Here is an 18022-nt window from a genome sequence, read left to right as displayed (position 1 = left end):
CATTTCTTGACTGTTGTGAATAGTGCCACAATAAACTCGGGAATACAGATGTGTCTTCAGCATACTGATTTTATTTGCTTTGGATGTATACCCAGAAGTGGGATTGCTGGAATATATGGTAGGTCTATTTTTAATATTTTAAGGGACCTCCATTCTGTCTTCCATCTGGTGATACTAATTTGCATTCCCACTAATTGTTTATCAGTGTTCCCTTTTCTCCTCATCCTTGCCAGTGCTTTTGTCTTGTCTTTTGATCAGAACCATTCTCATTGGAATGAAGTGATACGTCATTGTGGTTTTGATTTGAATTTCTTTAATGATTAGTGATGTTAAGTGTTTTTTTCATATACATGTTGGCCATTTGGGTCTTCTTTGGAGAAATGTCTATTAAGAAATGTCTGTTACCCATTTTTAAATTGAGTCATTTTCTGACTATAACTTAGTGTCCACTGATTAACCTCTTCCCAGCCCTCTCCACATCTACCTCCCCAGCCTCTGGTAACCACCATTCTTTAGAACAGGATATAGTACTAAAGTATAGAATGAAAATAGGAAACCCAGAAGTATGTTCTTAAGTATTTACTTAAAAAACAACTGGATAAAGAAAGATTTTAAGGTAAATGTTGAGGAACTCTCATTAGCAGTATAGAACAAATTAAGTACTTTCTTATGCAATGGTAAATTTAGGGGTCTTGAAAATTGAATAGTTTTAAAAAAATTAAAATGTGGGACCATTACAAGAAATCAAAAGTAATATTTTAAGTAGGAAAATACCTATAGGCAGAGATACCTAGATTCAGACAGATATTAAACCTTAGGTTTGATAAAACAAATTTAAATAATAATTTTATACATACTGTTTGCCATATATACTGTTACCCATATATAGCAACTTTCTAGCCTATTTTTGAATGCCAGATAGGTATTTTTTTTTTTTTTCCCTCTTTTGTTCTGAAATACCAGGCAACTGTTAGGATCACCGCATCTTTGAAGCACGTGTTGAAAATCAGGCTTTATAAGCCTTGATTTTTAAAACACTCAAAAAGAAGAGAAAGAAGAAAAACCTCTCTTTCTCTGCTGCCTTTCCCAGGATGCCTTTTGTGATTATGTTATAGTATATCTGAAACACAAGGCACTTTGTTGACATCACTGATGATGCTGTCAGCAGACTGGTCAGTGCTGCCAAACTTTTGTTAATCATTTCAAGTATTCATGTCCATTGCAGCTGCTCTGGAATTCATTGGAAGATCCCAGTTTTTGCAAACACATGGAAGAACCACCTGGGTAAGATGGAGTTTGTTATTAGGTTTTTGAACACATTAATATATGAAAGAGTGGTAATATTAGGACGGAAGTCTATCTTTGTGGTGTCTTCAGTCTTTAATGCTCTTAGACAAGAAATAATAAAATGCTGATTAATAGCATTCAGAATTCAAAAACCCTAACTATAGTCCATAAAACCTTCTGATACTTCACTGAGTAAAGCAGTACAGAATACTTGGATAGTCATATAATTACAAATTGCATGTTCAGTTGGTGTCGGGTTTTATATTACTTTTGCTTCTATTTATTATACGTTTATGCAAAACACTCAGAACAGTGCCTGGCGCAAGTCTATAAAAGTTAACTTTTTTGTTTGTATAATATGAAGCTTGAAAATTGCACGCATGAAATTATTTCTTCAGTATTCTTTTAAAGAGAGAATATATTTTTTGTTCCTTTTATGATATTTTTTCCCACCTCTAATACTTAAAGGAACATTTCTCAAAATGTTTCCTAATTTTGACCTGGACACGTTCATCTTAGTCAAAGTTTAATAGAGTCCTACCATTGTTCAGTCTCAGTGTTATTTGCAGAGGAGTGTTTTTATTAATTACTAAAGTTGGAGATGATGTTTATGGTCTTTAAAGCTCTTGAGCTTTGATGAAAATGAAAGCCTTTTTTCCTTTGATCTCCTAAATTTAGATTGCCAGACTAAAAAAAAAATGGCAAGATTCTTTTTATTTGAAGCGTAGCAATAGTATAAACATCAGTAATTTCTGCTTGTCTTGGACTATCTTTTATACATTTATTAGAGTAAAATTTTCCCTTTTAAAAATTGTTATGTAAAGAACAGTGTCTATATGACGTCAGTTCTTTATAACACATTGATATTCTTTTGTGGCCTAGTACAGGGATTAGACAACTTCTTATTAATGGACCACATAGTAAATATTTTAGCTTTTTGATGTAAGAGCTAAAATTAATGCTGTTATGTAAATATTTATAAAACATTCCAAATGCAACCATTTAATAATATAAAAACCAGTTTTAACTTGTGGACTGTAATAGAGGAGCTGGTCACTTATTCTGCAGATCACAATTTGTTAACAATTAACAGGATGATTAATTTTTATGAGTGTTTTGTTTGTGAGTTAAAGTCAGATTTTTGAGTTAATGAAAAATTAGCTCAAGTATTTTAAATGCTCTCTGTGAGTTAGGCACTATGGTCAGTTTTTTACCTGAATTACTCCAAATATTTTCTCCCAGTTCATGGTTTTTATTTTGATTTTATTAATGATTTATCCATTTTTTAAGTGGATCATGTTTTTAGTATTTAAATTTAAGAAATTTTTCCTCAGCCAAATGACATAAGAATGTTTTCTGTTCTTTTAGAAAAGTTTTTTAATGTACAGTTAAAATTTAGATGTATAATCTGTTGTGAGAATTTTTGTATGTGGTGTGAGTTATGGGTAAAGTTCATCTTACTGAATTTGTCTTTTTAATTGTAGCATCATTTGTTGAAAAGAGTATTTTTTTCTATTAAATTTTATTTGTAGTTTTGTCAGGAATACTTTTATCCATAAATGTGAGGGGCTATTTCTGGACTTTTTTATTCCCTTGTTGTGTTTGTCCTTCTTTGAGTACCACACACTCTTGATTTTTAGTGCTTTTTAAATGAAATAATGTGACTTCTCCAACTTTGTTCTTTTCAAAATGGAAAAAATTCTTCTCTTTCTCCAAAAAATATTCTGCTAGGATTTTGATTCAGGGAATTTTTGAATCTCTAGTTTATATGTCAACGATATTGAATATTTCACTCTATTAAAATCAAGTCTCTTAGTTCACCAAAAGAGAAGATACCTCTTCATTTGTTTCTCTGATTTCTCACACACACACACACACACACACATTGTTTTCAGTATGCTAAAAATACTAAAAAGATTTTGGAGTTTGCTTTCTTTTTCTTGGTTTTGCCTTTTTTATTATTTGGGGGTTTTGGTTTGGGTTTGTAAAGTTTTTTTGGGTTTTTTTGTTGTTGTTGTTGTTTTTTAATGAAATCAATTTCCAGTTGTTCTTTGCTACAAAAATAGTTGTTTTTTTATATTATAAAAAACCTTTAATTTTATGACTTTCCTAAATTTATATGTTAGTAACTGGTAGTTTTATTGTAGATACTCTAGGATTTTCTACAAAAAAATCATATCATCTTAATGGATCCTTCTTTTTGTTGTTGTTTGTTTGCCTGTTGTACTGACTGAAAACTTCAGTACAATATTGGAGTCTTGATCTGTACATTTTAGATTTTTTCCTGTTTGTTTTGTTTTTTTTTAAGCATCTTTCACCCAATCTGATTTTAGTTTTATTGATCTTTTTTTTATTTTCTGATTTCATTAATTTCTGCCCTTTGTTGTTTTCTTATTTCTACTTGTTCTAGGGTTTTTTTTTTTTTGTATCAGTTACTCATTTGACAACTTCATATTAAGTTATTTTCTTCCAACTGTTAGGAGGGTTATCCTTCCTTAACTGATTTCTAGTTAAATTCCCTTGTGTTCTGAGAGCATATTTAGTATATTTTCAGTTTCTTTTAAATTGAGTTTCTCATTTCTGTAGGTTCATGTCTTTCACTGTTCATTATTTCTGCAAATATTTCTTCTGCCTCAATTTCTTCCTTCTGTGATTTCAAAGACATGAATGTTAGATCTTTTACAGTTGTTCCCATAGTTCCTTGAGTAGGCTGTTAATTTTTTTTCCCCTTGCCAATCCTTTTTCTCTTCATTGTTCAGACTGCATAATTTCTGTTGGTCTTTCCTTAGGTTACTCTTGTCATTTCAAATGCTGGTATTTAGTCCATTGCGTGCATTTAAAATTTTTGATTATTGAATTTTATCAGGTCTAACATTTACAGTTGTTTCCACTTTATAAAATATATTTCTTTGCTGAAACTTTCTCTTTTAGTCACCTCAAGAGTTCACCTTTACTTTTGGGGAGTTTTTATAATAGCTTTATTAATCTTTTCCATTTAATTTCTATGTTCTTTGTCATTTTGGCATTGTTGTCTGTGTAAGTTGAGGTTTTTCCCTTTGTTTATATCTAAATAGTTTTGGATCATGTCTTCAGTATTGGAACATTGTATTGTGAGATTCTTATTTAAATTCTGTAAGTAATATTGAGCTTCTCTCTCTCTTTTTTTTTAATGTAAGTAAATTGTCTATCTGATTGAGTTCAGGCTACAGGTTCCAACTGGTAAACTTTGGAGTGTGGGCTCAGTGTCAGTTGTTTTCAAAGCTTTTCTCATGCTCTCCAGATCTATCCTTGAGTGTACAGCAGAGGCTGGTATGGCAGCTGGATAGTGGTCTTAGTTTATTTCTATAGGTTTATTTTTCACTGTTTAATGTGCTATTAAGGATCCCATGTAAGCAGGTGCTTCTTAGGGATGAACCAAGGAATTTACATTTAACTTTTTCTAGTTACTTCCCTAAGTGTTTGGTATTTTGCAGTTTCTCATGTGTTTTCTGTTTTTGCTAGGGTCTCTTTTTTTTCTCCACCCTGAAAACTGATGTGATTTTTTTGTTTGTTTATTTCTTTGTTTTTATGTCCTGCTTTATACTTCCCACAACTGCCCGTGTCCATTGTAAAATAGTATGCACTTGTGTTTTCTCTTATTCCTTGGGGTTCCTGCTTTGCATTTTGCAGGAAGATATTTAGATATTTGGAAAAAAAATCAAAGTTTACAGTCTTTCTTTGCTCAGCATAACTTGTTTATAGGACTGGACCTATTTTTACATGTAAAGTCATTAATAACCAATGAACATTTTATTGTGATGATTGTTATAAAATTTTTCTTCCTTCTTGTCCTTTTCTGTACATTTTTTTAAAAATATGATGTTCTGAGAACATTTGCAATTTATCACACTTTTTCCTCAGGTAATTGAGCCATATGACATCAGTAATACAAATATAATTTATTTATGCTGAAAATTTCAGATGCTTAGTCCTTACTGTTAATCAGCATTGTCTGTTGAACTTTTCTAGATACATATTTCTGGCCTTATCCCTAGAGATTCTGATTCAGAAGTATGTAGTATAATAAATAAGAAAGATAATAATTTAAATGCCCATCTCTCCTACTAGAACACTCCTGTTTCAGTACAGATCATCATTATCTATAGCCTAGGAATTTCAGATCAGATATGTCTGAGGAAGATTTGTGATGTTAATGCTCCTTGAAAGTTGCTGAGTGGGTGTCACTATTGTGTTTCCTTAGTCAGAGGCTCAGTCTCTCACCATTAGCCTAAGCATAGTCCATACTCTTCATCTTTTTTGAGGTTGTCTGAATCATCTAACATCTGATTTCTTATATCATAAACCAGTCAGTGGTGATTAGAACTTAATATTTTAATTTTATTTACTTTATCATGTTTAAGATCAAAATGTTTAATGTGTTCTTTTCTTTATTGAAGTACATCTTACAATCCAATAAACTAAGTAAGATGTACCAACCTTAATTTATAGCTTGAACTTTTTGTATGTATGTTTATAACGTGAACTTTTTGTATGTATGTTTATATAACAACCACGTAGTCAAGACATAGACTATTTCCAGTTTCCTAGTAGGCCCCCTAATTTTCTCTCAGTCAGTTACCCTCTGTCCCCAGATCTGCCACCCCTGTTCTTCTGATTTCTAAGCACTGTAGATTAGTTTTACTTGTTTTTGGACTTCAAAATGGTAGTCATGAATATGTATTCTCTTGTATCTAGTATTTTTAATAGAATGATTTTTATGACCAAGCCTTTTTGAGTTATTTAATGTTATTATTTCTGACTCCTTTATACCAAAACACATCTAAATAAGGAAGAATCTGTTGACTTTTACACTTGTTCTTAGCTATGGTAATTTAAAAATTCTTTAGGAAATATCGTATATTCCTTTTATTCACTGGTCCTCTGCTTTATCCAGTCATGTAGTATCTATTGTTTATTTCCATAGGTTATTCTTGCCCTAGTTCACTTATTTTTCTTCTGTTGGTGCAGAGATGTAAAGGAGATTTCTAAAATCTTATCTCCCACTTTTCTTTGCCATCTAGCATTTAGGCTAAGTGAATTCAAATTGAAGAATCTGCAGGTATTGTATTAATCTTCTCTTTTTGTTCTTTTTGACAGCATGACGGAAGTGGGTCATTGCATGATATTCAGCTATCATTGCCATCTAGTCCAGAACCAGAAGAAGGTGACCAGATACATAAGGTATGACCAGATAGTCATGCTGAAGATTTCATAATTCTTCTTATTAAAATATTAAAGTAGAAACAATTAAAACTTTGAATAATAAGAATATTAGAAACCTACAACTTGCTGTCCTGTGAAATAAGTTTGCTCTTAAATTTTGCTGCTTTAAGTTAAAGTAATATTATCCCATTTTATCAAATCATAATGGAATGAAATTAGAAATCAACAATAAAATAAAAAACAAAAATCACTCAAATATCTGAAGATTAATTGATAGACTTTTAATTGGTGAATGGATAGCAGAAGAATTCCTTAGGAGTAAATGAGAACACTGATATAACTGATCAGAATCTCTGAGAAAGTATTAAGGGAGTTCTAAGAGGAAAGTTTATAGCATTGAGTTCTTACATCAAAAGAATAGAAAGATACCAAATAAATAATCTAACATTCCATTTCATGGCCCTCAAAAAGTACAAATCAGTACCAGAATCAGAAGCAGTCAGGGAATGATTAAAATCAGAGCTGAAATCAATGAACTGTGAATTAGAAAGCAATACAAAAGAGCAATGAAACAGAGTTGGTTTTTAATTTATTTTTTATTTTTTGATTCATTATACACAAATAGGGTACAACTTTGATTTCTCTGGTTGTATATGAAGTAGAGTCACACCATTTGTGTAATGATACATGTACATAGGGTAATGATGTTTGTCTCATTCTATTGTCTTTCCTTCTCCCTGCCCCTCCCCACCCCTCATTTTCCTCTGCACAGTCCGTCCTTCCTCCATTCTTGCCTTACCCCTCATCCCCCACCTCCAGTTATGTATCATCCATACACTTATTAGAGAAATCATTCAGCCTTTGTATTTTGGGGATTGGCTTATTTTACTTAGGATGGTATTCTTCTACTCCATCCATTTACCTGCAAATGCCATAATTTTATTATTCTTTATGGCTGAATAATATTCCATTGTGTATATATATCACAGTTTCTTTATCCATTCTTCTATTGAAGGGCATCTAAGTTGGTTCCACAATCTAGCTATTGTGAATTGAGCTGCTATAAACACTGATGTGGCTGCATCACTGTAGTATGCTGATTTTAAGTCCTTTGGGTATAGGCCAAGTAGTGGAATATCTGGGTCAATGGTAAGGGTAAACAAGATTGATAAACACTTAGCCAAACTAACCAAAAGAAAGAGAGAAAACATTCAAATTAACAAAATTCAAGATGAAAAAGGAAATATCACTATAGTTACTACTGAAATCCAGAAGTTCATTAGAAACTATTTTGAAAATGTATTCTCCAATAAACCAGAAAATCGTGAAGATATGGAAAAATTTCTAGAGGTATATGACTTACTGAATGAACCTTGAGGATATAGAAAACTTAAACAGATCAGTATCAAGTAATAAAATTAAAGCAGCAATCAGAAGCCTTCCAACAAAGAAAAGCCCAGAACTGGATGATTCTTGGCTGAGTTCTACCAGAATTCTTTAAAGAAAGAAGAACTAATACCAGTCATCCTCAGATTATTCCATGAAATAGAAAAGGAGGGAAGACTGCCGAACTCTTTCTTTGAAGTCAGTATCATTCTGATACCAAAACCAGGCAAAGAAAAATCAAGAAAAGAAAACTTGAGATCAATATTCTTAATGACCATGATGAAAATAATTTAATAAATAAAATATCAGCAAACAGCATACAAAAACACATTAAAAAGATCAAGTGGGTTTCATCCTAGGGATGCAAGTTTGATTCAACATATGGCAATCAATAAATGTAATTCACCACATAAATCAGGTTAAGTTAAAGAATCACATGATTATCTCCATAGGTACAGAAAATTCATTTGATACAATATAGCACCCATTCATGTTTAAAATACTAGAGAAACTAGGGATGCAGGACCTTACCTCAGCATTGTAAAAGCTATATATAATAAGCCCAAGGCCAGTGTTATTCTGAGAAAAACTGAAAGCATTTTCTCTAAAAATAGGAATGAGACAATGGTGCCCACTTTTCCTATTCAACATAGTTCTTGAAACTCTAGTCAGGTCAATCAGACAAGAGAAGGAAATTAAAGGGATACAAATAGGAAAAGAAGAACTCAAAATTATCTGCTTGCTAATAATACTATATTTAGGAGACCCAAAAAACTCTTACCAGAAGACTTCTAGAGTTCATAAATGAATTCAGTAAAATAGCAGGATGCAAGATTAACTCTCATATGTCAACCACATTCCTATATTCCAATGATGAATTTGCCAGAAAAAAAATTAGGAAAATTATCCCATTCACAATAGCTTCAAAAGATAGCAAAGAAAACCTTGGGAATCAATCTAACAAAAGAGGTGAAGGACCTCTACAATGAAAACTATAAAACACTAAAAGAAAGAAATTGAAGGGAGTTCCATGATGGCAAACTAGAGGGAGACTGCATTCCTTGTTGCTCAGTGAGTTCGGATTCAAGCAAAAGAAATAGTATTTCTCTGTCAGGTAACCATCACTGCCCAATGATCCCCCCATTCATCCACAACAGTTGTCCACCATCTGCCAGTATATCTCCCACATTGTGAGCACAGATTGCTGGCAGAATGCTGCCTATCGTCCACCATTTGCCTGTTAGCCTACCTTTTGTCTGGCCATCACCTACTGCCCGACATCCACTTGCCAATCAACCACTGTTAGCCTGCAGACCGTCCACAGACTGCCAGCAGATCGCCTGCTGCCCACTGCTGCCTTGAACTCCAGTGTCACAGTACCTGCAGGTTTGGTTACATGCAGCCGATGCCATCCTGGGACACCAGCCAGAACCTGAAGGTTTGCTGCTGCCACTGCTGCCATCTCAGAGGGTGGCAGCCTCAGTCTGAGGACACAGGCCAGGGCCTGGAGATATATTGTCAGGGTACCTGCAGGTCTGTTTGCACTTGAGGTCTTTCTGCTGGGTGTGCTAGTGGCCACCATCTGGCTGCCTTTTTGCAGGGTCACTTCTTTATGTGAGCCCATCCCTAGTAGTCTCTCTGCAAGTTGAAAGAGCATTGAAGATCTTGGGACTGCAGCAAGACAGGGTCTGGGGAAGATGAAGCCCAGGTCTGTTAGATTGCAGCTGGGTTTGCATGGGCCATTCTGGGTCTGGCAAGCCTGTGGAAAGCTGGCAACTAGGAGCAGTTCTACCAGGGGGAGCACAAATTGGAGAAACTGGAGGAAACTGGGCTCTCTCCAGCTCAGTGAGTCATGAAGTGCATGGGGATTGAAGGGACCAGCTACAATGGTGGAGGGCCAGGGTGACTGGAAGAGGGTATAAGAGCATCTTGCTATCAACTCACCCACACAACCAGTCCATCTGAAGCTAACATCAGACTTCAAATAATCCCACTTATCAGTGGAGAAGGGAAACTGAGAAAATTTTTGAAAACCAATGGAAGCAATTGTTCAGTTTTCCATTGAGACTCTTTTTTGTTTGTTTTTTTGCGCTCTCTCTCATACCTCTACCATCTTTGAATCCATATATTTTTCATTCATCAATTTGTTGAAGGAATGAGATGTCTGAATACTGTATTACAGTTTTGTTGTGTTTTCTTATATTTTTACTTAATCTGTATTTTTCCTCTCACATCTGTGTCTCCCTGAATTCTCTTTCTCACTTTTCTCATACTCTCATTCTTACTATAAATTTTTTACTTCTATCTTTTCTTATTCTTCCTCATAAACATCACATCTTACACTACTTCTGTTCCCTCATTGTCATCATTTGAAACAGTAAACTCTTTTAACAAGTTTAATGTTTATATTGTAGACAATAATTGAACACATCATTTCTGTTTATTATTACAAAACTGTAGACACCTTAATAGGAGCTATTTGGCTTAAGGTTGTATACTGTTTGTATTGGTTTTCCTCTTAAAGGTAAGGTACTGGAAGCCTACAGGGACACTGTAAGACTATAGGGTAGAAACTGTACTGCTTCAGATCTATATCACAACAACATGAAAATACAAGGGAACAAAGCACCGCAAACAAACTAAGATGTTCCAACAATAGAATCCCTAGAAAACACAGTAGAAGAAATGTCGGAGGAGTTTAGAGGGTACATAGGTAGACTGATCTTCAAAATAAAGGATGGTATTGAAGAGAAAATACAGAAAGTGAAAGATCACTTCAATAAAGAAGCAGAGAATATAGAAAGGAATCAAGCAAAAATCCTCAAAATGTAGAAAACAATAAACCAAATTAGAGATTCAATGGAAAGTATCACCTACACACTTGATCACTTAGAAGACAGAACCTCAGACAACGAAGACAAAAAAAATTACTGTTGAAAATAAAGTTGACCACACAGAGAAGATGGTAAGAAACCATGAACAGAACTTCCAAGAAATATGGGATAGCATAAAAAGACCAAATTTAAGATATATCAGAATAGAGGAAGGCATGGAGATATAAACCAAAGGAATGCACAGTCTTTTCAATGACATAGTATCGGAAAACTTCCCAAATTTTCAGAATGAAATGGAAAATCCAGTACAAAAGACTTGAAGCATCCCAAATGTACAAAATTACAGTAGACCCGCAGCAAAGCACATTATATTGATTTCTCAACCCAGACCCTCATTGCCAGGAGGTCCCGGAATAACATATCAAGCTCTGAAAGAAAAGAGATACCAACCAAGAACTTTATATCCAGCAAAATTAAGCTTCAGATTTGAAGATGAAATAAAAACCTTCCATGATAAAAGTTAAATAATTCACAACTAGAAAGCCTGTACTGTAGAACATTCTCAGCAAAATATTCCATGAGGAGGAAATGAAAAAAATAAATCATGAAAACCAGCAAAGGGAGGAACTACACTAAAGGAAAGGTCAATCAAAGGAGAAACTAAGTAAAGTTAAAAACCAAATATAAACCAAAATGACCAGGAATACAAATCATATCTCAGTAATAATCCTAAATGTTAGTGGTTCATCAATCAAAAGACATAGACTGGCAGATTGGATTAAAGAAAATGGCCCAACAATATGCTGTCTTCAAGAGACTGACTCCCAGGAAAAGACATCCACAGACTGGAGGTGAAAGGTTGGAAAAAACATGTCACTCACATAAACTGTATAAATAAGCTGTGTTTTCATTCTTATATCAGACAAAGTGGACTTCACACAAAGTCAGAAGGGATAAAGAAGGACATTTCCTACTGCTTAAAGGAACCATACATCAACTACACATAACAATAGTAAAAATATATGCCCCAAACAATGGACCATCAATGTATATCAAACAAACCCTTCTCAATTTCAAGAACAAATAGACCACAACAAATAATACTGGGTGACCTGTTGTTAACACACCTCTGTCACCACTGGATAGATCTACCAAAACAAAAAACTAAGAACTATAGAACTAAATGATATAGTCAGTGATGTAACTTAATGAACATATATAGAGTATTTCATTCATCATCGAGTGAATTTGCTTTCCACAGCACTTGGATCCTTCTCTAAAATAGACCATGTGTTATGCCACAAAGCAACTCTCAGCAAATACAAAAAAAATAGAAATACTACCCTGCATTCTACCAGATCATAATGAAATGAATCTAGAAATCAATGATAAAATAAAAAATAGAAGCTACTCCCAAAACCTGGAGACTAAGAATCATGCTTTTGAATGATGAATGAATAGCAGAAGAAATCAGGACGGAAATAAAAAATTGACTTAGAGGTAAATGAGAACACTGATAAAACATACCAAAGTCTCTGGGATACTACGAAGGCAGTGCTAAGAGGAAAGTTCATTGCACTGATGTCATTCATTAAAGGAATAAAAAGTCAACAAATAAATGATCTAACATTATATCTCAAACCCTAGAAAAAGAAGAACAAATCAACAACAAAAGCAGAAGACAGGAAATAATTGTAATCAGAGCTGAAATCAATAAAATTGAAACAAAGGAAACAATTCAAAAAATTGACAAAACAAAAAGGTTTTTCTTTGAAAAAAATAAAATTGATAAAACGTAGCCACACTAACAAAGAGAAAAACTCAAATTACTAAAATATGTGATGATAAAGGAAATATCACAATGGATACTACTGAAATAGAGGATAATTAGAAACTATTTTGAAAGTTTATACTCAAATAAAATAGAAAAACTTGAAGACATTGACACATTTCTAGAGACATACAATCTACACAAACTGAAGCAGGAGGGACATACACAATTTAAAAAGATCAGTTTCATGCAGTGAAATAAAAGATGCCATCAAAAGTCTACCAACTAAGAAAATCCCTGGACCAGATGGATTCTCAGCCAAGTTTTGCAAGACCTTCAAAGAAGAATTAACACCAATACTCTATATTCCATGGATATTCCATGAAATAGAAAAGGAGGGAACCCTTCCAAACTCACTCTATGAGTCTAGTATCACTCTGATATGAAATCCAGACAAAGACACATCAAGGAAAGAAAATTCCAGACAAATATCCCTCATGAATATGGAAGCAAAAATTCTCAATAAAACTCTGGCAAATTGCATACAAAAACATAATTAAAAAGATAGTGCACCACAATCAAGTGGGCTTCATCCCTGGAATGCAAGGTTGGTTCAACATTCAGAAATTAAAAACATAATACATTCCATCAATAGAATCAAAGACAAGAATCATGATTATCTCAGTAGATGGAGAAAGCATTTGACAAAATATAGCACTACTTTATGTTCAAAACACTAGAAAAACTAGGGATAGTAGGGACCATACCTCAACATTGTAGAAGCTATCTATGCAAAGCGCATGGCCAACATCATTCTAAATGGAGAAAAACTGAAAGCATTCCCCCCCAAAAACTGGAACAACACAGGGATGCCCTCTTTCACCACTTCCATTCAACATAGTCCTTGAAACTCTTGCCAGAGCAGTCAGACAGATGAAAGAAATTATAGGGATTTGAATAGGAAAAGAAGAACTCAAATGATCTTATTTGCTGACGACATGATTCTATGTTTACAGAATCCAAACACTTTCAGCAGGAAACTTCTAGAACTCATAAATAAATTCAGCAAAGTAGATGGATATAAAATCAATACCCATAAATCAAATGCATTTCTATACATAAGCGATAGATCCACTGCAAGAGGAATTAGGAAAACTACTTTATTCACAGTAACCTCAAGAAATAAAATAAAATAAAACTTTGGAATCAATCTAACATAAGAGGTGAAAGATCTTTACAATGAAAACTATCGAACACTAAAGAAAGTAATTGAAGAAGACCTTAGAAGATGGAAATTACTCCCATGCTCTTGGATGGCAGAATTAATATTGTCAAAATGGCCATATTACCAAAAGCCCTATATAGATATTACAGATTTAATGCAATTCCTATTGAACTCCCAGTGGCATTCTTCATAGAACTAGAAAAGGCAACGATGAAATTCATTTGGAAAAATGACCCAGAATAGCCAAGACAATCCTTAGCAAGAACAGTGAAGCAGGAGGCATCACACTACCAGACCTCAAACTATACTACAGAGCAATAGTAATAAAAACCACATGGTATTGGCACCAATGCAGACAGGTAGACTAGTGGTACAGAATAAAAGACACAAACAAACTCACATAAATACAGGTATCTCGTATTAGACAAAGGCACCAAAAATATACATTGGAGAAAAGGTAGCAAGCTATTCAGCAAATGGTGGTGGAAAAACTGGAAATCCGTATGTAACAAAATGAAAGTAAAATAATATCTCCCACTATTGGATTCCTCTCTGCCACGTCATGCATGGAGGAGTAAAGGGTCGGCTGCCAGAGGGGGATGTTGGTGGTTTTTCTATTACCCAAAAAACTTATCTACTCAATAAACACATGAAGAGAACCAATACTGTTTTTATGAGAGAGGTGGTGTGACAGTCCAGCCATACCAACTCTGGCCTGGCCTCTTTACAACAACCAAATCACCCAACTCTCCTTTATTTATAATATGCAGGTGAAAGGGTCAAGGACCAGGAGGAGCTTCTTCTGTGATGGACAGGATAGGGTGGAGTTAGGGGAGCCATCCTCTCAGGGAAAATTCCAGACGGAGATAGGGAACCACTCGCATGCAGTGCCACATATTTTCCAGCAGTTCCTAGAAGCCAGGTCTCCGCGTCACATGGCTCAACCTAGACTGATTCTGCTAAGTAAGTCTGATTCTACTAAATAAGTACTGCTACCCACATCCCACCCTGCACAAAAATCAACAAAGTGCATCAAAGACTTAGTCACTAGAACAGAGACCCTGCAAAGAAAAAGTAGGCCCAAAATCTTGGCATCATGTTGGCTTAGGACATGTCTTCCTTAACAAGACTCCTAAAGTGCAAGAAGTAAAATTAACAATCAGTAAATGGGATGGATCAAACTAAAAGATTCCTTTCAGCAAAGGAAAGAATAAAATGAAGAGAGAGCCTACAGAATGGGAGAAAATCTTTATCATATGCACCTCAGGTAGAGCACTAATCTCCAGGATATATAAAGAACTCAAAAAACTTAACACCAAAAAATCAAGTAACCCAATCAATACATGGGCTGAGAAACTGAACAGATACTTCAGAGAAGAGATGCAGTTGATCAACAAACATGAAAAAATGTTCATCATCTTGCAATTAGAGAAATGTAAATTAAAACTAAGGTGGAGTGGGGATGTGGCTCAGTGGTAGAGCGCTTTCCTAGCATGTGTGAAGTACTGGGTTTGATTCTTAGCACCTCATAACAATGAATAAATAACATAAAGTTACTGTGTCCATCTACACAACTAAAACATTTAAAAAAACAAAACTAAAATTTTACCTCACTCCAGTCAGAATGGCAATTATCAAGAATACAAGCAATAATAAGCATTGGCAAGGATGTGGGGGAATAGGTACACTCATACATTGCTGGTGGGACTGCAAATTGGTGCAACCACTCTGGAAAGCAGTATGGAGGGTCCTTAGAAAACATGGAGGGGAACCACCATTTGACCCCGTTATCCCACTCCTCCATTTATACCCAAAGAACTTAAAATCAGCAAACTACAGTGATGCAGCCACATCAGTATTTATAACAGCTCAATTCACAGTAGTAAAACTGTGGAACCAACCTAGATGTCCTTCAACAGATGAATGGATAAAGAGATTGTGGTACATATACACAATGGAATATTACTCAGCCTTAAAGAAGGATGAAATTATGGCATTTGCAGGTAAATGGATGGAACTAGAGAACATCATGCTAAGTGAAATAAGCCAATCCCAAAATACTAAAGACCCAGTATTTTCTCTGATAAATGGATGCTGATCCATGCATTAGGGTAGTGGGGAGGGAAGAATGAAGGAACTGTGGATTGTGCAGAGTGGAGTGAGGGGGAAGGTTGGGGCCGTGGGGATCAGAAGGATGGTAGAACGAGACAGACATTATTACCCTATATACATGTATGATTATACTATTGGTGTGACTGTGCACCATGTACAGTCAGAGGAATGAGAAGTTATGCTCCATTTGTGTATGCTTTGTCAAAATGCATTCTATTGTCACATATAACTAATTAAAACAAAAATTTTTTTAAAAGGAAAAAAACCCCATCTGGACTTAGTGAGCAAGAAGGTTGGCAAACATTTGGTGCTTTTCATATATTAACTAGAAGACATCTGCACAATCTCTCATGAACATTATTTTCATAACATTTTTCATAGCGAGTATCCTATTATGTTTTTTTCAGTTCCTTGAGACAGGAACTGGGTGTTTACAATTATTTTACCTATCCCATCACCCAATCAATAAATGACTAAATTGAAAACCAGTAACTCAGTCTCTCAGAATCTTTCAAATACATTTAAGTTTTGTAACTGACTTTTTTTTTTTAAGTTGCTCTTTTTTCTCTAAGTTCCTTTTTGTGATTGCAGTTTTTACATGTAAAGAAATTATTTTCTTTAATTAATTACAACCTTTTTTCTTAGCTAATTACTTCATTGTTTTTTTCTGTGTTCCTTTCTGGTGTATTAATACTACATGGAAGACATATTGTTACCTGGTACTTACTTCTTGTCCCTGTTTCCTTTTCTTCCCAGCATAAAATTCTTGGTCTTCCCTCTGTTCAACCTGACATGCAATAGCTCACTGTGTCTTCTCTCCATTATCTTTAGTCTCTCTTGAACTTCTAACAGTAAATCCCTAACTATGTCACCTTCTCATCAAAGATGCTTTTAGCAGCACAGTTTCAAATGTGCAAATATGGTGACTTGTGCAATTACAAATTCAGGGTCTAAATTTTCCAATAGACCTGTCATACCACCAGTCTGTTCTTGTTTATGTTAGGACAGCTCCTTCCCATTCTTCTGATGAACTATTCCAAACATTAATCATGCTTAAGCACCATGCTCAGCCATGCTTTCAACCTCTTCAGTAGTCTTGTGCTAAATCACACACAGATTCTGCTTCCCTCCCTCCTTCCTTCTAACTTACTTAGCTCTATCTCATTTTCATTTACTTTGTTCCAAGTATAGGAGAAAAGTAGTAACCATACTGTTAGAAACTACCCTTCCTGTGTTCTTAGCTTTGTGTTCCGGTGCTGCTTAATTATCTAGCAAGATTCTCCTGCTCCTTGCTTGTATGTCTTCAATGTACTTTCTCTTCTTCATTGTCAATTTATAAATTTGTATATCTTACTATCTTAAATTCAGGAAATAACTTTCCTGACTTTACTTAAATCCCTTTCTACTTAATGTGGAAACATGGAAAAATACTCATTAATATTTGACATGGCCTTTTCCTGAAAAGTTCATCCCTTGGCATTTATGATACTTCCTTGGGATCCCTCATACCTCTCTGCCATTTGCCCATTTCCTTTGTAGTTTCTTCTTCAAATGTTAGATTTACATCTTTAGTTCTGTCCTCTCTCAACTTTTTATTCTCATGATTTTACATAAGGCATATATAATGATAACGTATTTTTTTCCATATTTGGTGATTCAGTTGCCCACTAGACATTTCTGCACTATCCACAGGTACCTCTAACATATATTTAAAACTCACACATACCTCTGTCAGTGGCACAACAATTTGATATGTCACTCAAACTAGAAATATGATGTCATTCTTGACTGCTCCTCTGTGCCTTTCTCTCACTTGCAGTAAATTGCCAGAATCCTCAAATTTTGCTTCCTTGTCCTCTTCTTTGTCTCTATTATGACTCTTGCATCAGCCTACTACTTTAATCTGGAGGATTATAATATCTCAATAACCAACTCCTAATCCAATGTTGTTATCACTGTTGTCAAATTTGCCTTCCAAACAGCTGTCAAAACCATTTCAAATGCAAATCTGTCACTGCCTGGCTAAGTCTATAACTGACAGCCATAGTCCTGTGTGATCTGTTACTTGATTATTTTACTAGCAAAATTATTTTCCACTATTCATCACTGCTTATAATTCTCCAGATGCGTTATACTTGTCCTTGCCTCTGTAGTGTTGCGTGACACTTAGAATCCCTTACTGTAAGATTCAAAGACATCTCTATT

General features: G+C 34.6%; 1 protein-coding gene across 7 annotated transcripts in view; it reads left to right on the top strand.

Annotated features, from left to right (window-relative positions):
• CCSER2 (coiled-coil serine rich protein 2) overlaps positions 1-18022 on the top strand; it is a 172038-nt gene that overhangs the window by 125761 nt on the left and 28255 nt on the right. For all 7 annotated transcript variants that reach the window (XM_079138197.1, XM_079138196.1, XM_079138195.1 and 4 more), the window contains one exon: positions 6424-6507. In XM_079138197.1, the coding sequence (XP_078994323.1) occupies positions 6424-6507 (84 nt within the window). The remainder of the gene's footprint in view (positions 1-6423; positions 6508-18022) is intronic.

Source organism: Sciurus vulgaris (genome assembly GCF_902686455.1).
Source record: "Sciurus vulgaris genome assembly, chromosome: 4".
Classification (NCBI taxonomy): Eukaryota; Metazoa; Chordata; class Mammalia; order Rodentia; family Sciuridae; genus Sciurus; species Sciurus vulgaris.
This window is presented reverse-complemented; position numbering and strand designations above follow the sequence as displayed.